General features: G+C 63.3%; 1 protein-coding gene across 1 annotated transcript; it reads right to left on the minus strand.

Annotated features, from left to right (window-relative positions):
• Positions 1-403: 403 nt before the first annotated feature.
• On the minus strand, positions 404-2470 carry LOC104135894 (ADP-ribosylation factor-like protein 3). Its single transcript, XM_009649588.1, has 6 exons — positions 2453-2470; positions 1936-2079; positions 1732-1848; positions 1532-1582; positions 554-739; positions 404-451 (listed from the first exon to the last, which is right to left on the minus strand). The coding sequence occupies exons 1-6, from the start codon at positions 2468-2470 to the stop codon at positions 404-406; spliced, it is 564 nt and encodes a 187-aa protein (XP_009647883.1).
• Positions 2471-3459: the final 989 nt, after the last annotated feature.

Genomic DNA, 3459 nt, shown 5'->3' on the forward strand with positions numbered 1-3459 from the left:
TCGGCTGGCTGTACATGCCATGTCTGAGGGTGTAGCCAGTGCCATGGTGGGGTGTCCAGCATGCCCTGGGCAGTGGGTGCGCTGCAGCAGCCTCTGCAGGATGTGCCAGCAGTGTGGATGGACAAGTCCTGAGGAGGTTCTCGAGGCATGCAAGCCCTTGACACAACGGGACATGTGCTTCCCTCCAACAGCACTGGGGCTGCAGGAGGGTTGGGGGGTCCCAGGAGCCCATGGAAGCCCAGGAGGCAGGGAGAGGGGAAGCCGACTAATCAGTGAAGGGCTGGGTAGGAAGTCCATCTGAGCACGGCAGTCTGAGGCTCAGGGCCCAGCCGAGCCCTTGAGGGGGGAGTCTAGGGACTGGGGGGGTGGCCATGGCTCGGTCCAGCCCGGCACTTCGCAGCTCTCACTTTTTCCTGTTCATGATCTGGCTGGAAATCCAGTTCATCCCATCCTGGAGGGAAGAGAGAGACATGAGCACAGCCCCAGGAGCATGGCAGGTCCTTGGGTCCAAGTCTCCCACCCCTGCAGAGCCTGCAGGCCCCCATCTCTCTACCTGCACTCCTTCCCCAGACAAGGCTGAACAGGCCTGGATCTGCCATTCCCGGTCCCGGTACGTGTGGAGGCTCAGCCCTTCCGCGATTTCAGCTGCGGGTGCTGCAGTCACTAGGTCCTGCTTGTTGGCAAACACCAGCAGCGGGACCCCCATGAGGGACTCCTCCTCGGTGAGCTCTGCCAGCTCCTGCCAAGAGAGAACCATCTCCCAGGGCTGCTGCCCACCCCTGCCCTCCTCCACAGAGCTGCCCAGGGCAGGCTGGGGCACCTCAGTCCCCCAAAGTGCCTCACTCCCCTCTCTCAGGTGCTCTTATTGCAGCCAGCAGAAGCTGTGAGGTCTCGACATCCCGAGGGAGAGACACGCACCCCTGAAGCTCCATCTGCCCTGAAGAGAGCCCAGGAGCCACACGCAGAACTACCTGAGGGCTGAAGCAGTCCTAGCACGGAGAGCCTTGGGCAAAGGGCAGCTACAGGAGGCTGCTGTCAGCCCCGTGCTGTCTGGCACACCCACGCCGCCGTCTGGTGCCGGTACAGCCAAGACTGGCACTCAGAGTCTCACCTTCCCCTCTCCGGCTTCGTTCCTGGCGTTTGTAACTCTAAATTCACTACTCATAAACCTTTGCTTGGTCGTATCACTAACCTGGTGCTGGGGAGGTGGGAGGAGGGCGTGAGGCTGGCGACCAAGGGGTTGCTCTCACCAGGGGCAGAGTCACCCCTATGTCGGGTCCCCCTGGGGCATCACACCCCACTCGGGGGGAGCTGCTGGGCACAGATCTGCCATGGGATGGGGTGGCTCTAGGTGCTGAGACCCCGGTCACGAGCCCTTCCCACACAGCTCTGGGGACAGCCTGGTTCCCACAGTGGTGCTGCCCCATGGTAGAGAGCAGCCTCACTCCCCTCTCCAGTCCTCAAAGAGCTGGTGCCAGCCAGGTCCGAGCCCCAGGACCCCACAGCCACATCACACCCAGACCCCTCATACCTGCCCAGTCTCCTCAAAACGCTTCTGGTCTGCACTGTCAATAACATAAATCTGTCATGGGGACAAAAGAGACAGTCAGCAGCTCCTCCTTGCCCGGCTGCACAGCCCTCTGCCTTCTGCTGGGGTACAGGGCCCCACGCAGAGGGCACGGCTCTCCACTTGCAGGGCTGTGGTGGGCTGCAGGCAGCTGCCCCACTCACCAGCAGGTCGGTGCTGCCCAGGTACTTCCTCCAGTACGGGCGAATGGAGCGCTGCCCCCCAATATCCCAGACGTTTAGCTTGAAGCCGTGCGAGTGGACACTCTTTATGTTGAAGCCCTGCATGGGGACACAAACCCTGGCATTACCCAAGGGGAGGGTAGGACCTGCCACCCTCTCTCTGCCCAGGCCCCCAGCAGCACCTACCTGGGTGGGGGTGACGGTGCTGACCTCCTCGGATGCCAGGCGTTTCAGCAGTGTGGTCTTCCCCGCGTTGTCCAGCCCCAGCAGGACGATGCGGAGCTCCTGCTCCGGGGAACCCTTCAGCCTCTGGATGACGGAGAGCAGCCCCTGGGGGCGCAGGGTGCTGCTGGAGGAGCCCTGCGGGGTGCCGGGTGGCTGCAGAACACACTCATTTTGGAGGGGGGAACTGGGTGAGCTGTTGGCCATGGGTACCTGTGTCTATGGCCTGAGTGAGCACCAGGGCTTGGCTCCCAAGGTGTTCAGGCTCAGGGCGGCCCCACGGCAGATCTGCCCAGCCCCAATCCCTGCCCCAGCTGTGCTGTCCCTGGCCTGGGAGCCCTGCCAGCTCCTGGGCGCGCGGGGGGACATCCCCAGGGTAAAGCCCTGGTCCTGCTCTGCCAGGCTGCTTGACACCACAGCCAGGAGCTGGTGCAGCCGGGACCTGGCACAGGCGGGATGTCGCCAGACCCCCCCCGCTTACCTTCTGTACATCACCCATGGTCTGGGAGTCGCTCCGGCCCGCAGCACGCCTGGGGACCTGCCAGGAGCTTGTCCCCAGGGTGCGCCGGTCGCTGCGTGACTGGCACGCTCCCCATCCCCGGGGGAGGAAGAGGATTACGGGCTCCAGAATTAGCTGCTGTTTCTCCGTTTATCCACAGCATTAAATAATGCCCTCGGCAAATCCCCCAGCCAGCTGTCGCCCCACCGTCGCCTACCCCCGGGATAAACCGGGTCCCACCGGGCTGGGGCACTGGGGCACGGGGTCTCCCTCTCCCCGTGGAGCCAGGCTCCAGCTCCAGGGTGGCAGCACAGCAGGAGGATGCAGTACCCAGGCATCCCTGCGGGCAGAGCACGGCAGTGGGATGGAGCCCTGCAGCCAGCGTGTGATCCCGGGAGAGGCACTCCAGCCCCAGCCTCCGAGGGCGCCCACTGCCCAGGCTGCAGGCATGGCCGTGTCCCGGTGCACAGGGCTGACACAGTGTGTGGTGCGAGGGGTGATGCCTCAGCCCATCCCCGCATCCCACCCTGCCCAAGCAGGGTGAGGTGACAGCAGCACCCACGAGCTGCCCCCTCGGAGGGTGGCGGGAGGTGACGCTGAGGCTGAAGCTGCTCGAGGCCACGTCAGCCACTGCCACAGCTCCCTGCTACTGTCTGAGGGAAACCACCAGGGCCCAGAACAGGTCAAGGGCTGGGCTGTCGGCAGCCAGAGGTCGGGCATGGCACAGGACAGGGGTCCAGAGGGGCACAGGCACCTTCCCCCGCAGCCCACCCCAGCCAAGTAGGGTGAGGGGCTCATCCATTCGCCATTTGGATTAAATATATTAATTAAGCAATGCTTTTGATTCTTGCATGCCGCAGTTCGGTCCTCGGATCAGGTTTCCTAGCAGAGAGGTTATCCTTGTGGTGAGGACCGTGAGTCACGCACTCTTGGTGAGACATTTTTATTTATAACTCCTGTTGCAAAGCCAAGCCAAACAGCACAGCCAC

The sequence above is a fragment of the Egretta garzetta genome, unplaced genomic scaffold, assembly GCF_000687185.1.
Source record: "Egretta garzetta isolate BGI_Z169 unplaced genomic scaffold, ASM68718v1 scaffold382, whole genome shotgun sequence".
NCBI classification, from domain to species: domain Eukaryota; kingdom Metazoa; phylum Chordata; class Aves; order Pelecaniformes; family Ardeidae; genus Egretta; species Egretta garzetta.